This window comes from Habropoda laboriosa, unplaced genomic scaffold, assembly GCF_001263275.1.
Source record: "Habropoda laboriosa isolate 0110345459 unplaced genomic scaffold, ASM126327v1 scaffold181, whole genome shotgun sequence".
Classification (NCBI taxonomy): Eukaryota; Metazoa; Arthropoda; class Insecta; order Hymenoptera; family Apidae; genus Habropoda; species Habropoda laboriosa.
Genome location: NW_017100301.1, coordinates 198,169 through 199,480, shown reverse-complemented (window position 1 = coordinate 199,480; position 1,312 = coordinate 198,169). Strand labels below are relative to the sequence as shown.

The following is a 1,312-nucleotide window of genomic DNA, read 5'->3' as shown; positions in this document are numbered from 1 at the left end:
ATTTTTAATAAATTCATTAATACAATACTTTCCCTTCTAATTGAATTAAACATAATTTATTATTATCCTTTATTTTGAAATGTCTAAAGATCCTTGTTCAGTATCATATGTTTAATAATGTAATACTATACATGTCAATTTTACAATTAAAAAAATTCTTCCTAGACTACATTAAATGTCAACTAGGAATATTAAAATTACTTTTTCATAATATTTGTTTAACTTATTAAACAGGTCATATTTAATGTTATATACATGTTACTAAATTATTAAACAATCTATTTCCCTCATAAAATTCAGTTTTTATTAGGCATATATTATATTTTTTCAGTATTTTAAGTCCAAAAGAGATGTGGAAAATACTGAAAACCTTGAACAGAGAAATGTTTAAGTAAGTTACTAGGGATTTTTGTATTATATCAACACTTGTTAAAGACATTACGAATCAAATTATTACAGAGGCGGTTCCGTGTTCGACTTTTAAAAAATTTAATAACTTGTGTTTATCTGTTTATACAAAGTACAAGGATATTTTGTGGTGGAAGATGTCTGGCGATATACAAGCAAGGAAACGAAAAGAGAAGAAACGTAAAAAGGGTAAAATATAGGCTACTGAAAGTGTGAGAGAATTATTATAATTTCAATTCTTGTATTTGAAATATTGCTTTTAAATAGTCACTGCCTTTTGCAGTTTCGAAATTACAAATGTATTTCATATAATCGTAGGAGATCTATACATTTAAGAATACAAATAATAACGTTTCTCATTGTTCCTATTGTTTGAAATATATGAATTGCGTTTCATTTTTTTTTGTCATTAAATGAAAAAATCACTGACTTTATTTTGGATAAGAATAGTAGAAAACGATATTACGAATAATAACTAATGCAATATATCTATATTAATTAATTATTACTCTTACGAATTTTAATGTTAAAATACTATACAATGCACATTTAAAAATATTTTCCCGAATTGTATTATTATCTTAATATTTTTACAACGCTAAAAAATTAATCTTTTAAGAATCATATTCACACTTTATGAAGTAACATTTTTTATCTCTTATAATCTTCATTATAGAATAAGCATTATCTTATATGAAAGTTGCATTTTAAATTCATTTTATTGCTAAAGTATCTTATAAAAAAGTTAAATTGAATGTGAAATTTCAGATATTTTGAGGTATATTTGGCAATGTTGCTGAAATTAGAAAATACAGGGTCTTAGAAGCTTGATCAGCCTAGCTTTTGGCTTTTAAAAATAGATCACTTTGTAGTACCCAATTCAAAAACATTTTCTGCTAATGTA

General features: G+C 24.1%; 1 protein-coding gene across 1 annotated transcript in view; it reads left to right on the top strand.

Annotated features, from left to right (window-relative positions):
- Window positions 1-440: 440 nt before the first annotated feature.
- Window positions 441-1,312, top strand: part of LOC108573965 (golgin subfamily A member 6-like protein 22) — a 13,899-nt gene continuing 13,027 nt past the window's right edge. Inside the window, exon 1 of the mRNA XM_017936458.1 lies at window positions 441-597. Coding sequence (XP_017791947.1) covers window positions 546-597 — 52 coding nt within the window. The 5' untranslated portion in view covers window positions 441-545. The remainder of the gene's footprint in view (window positions 598-1,312) is intronic.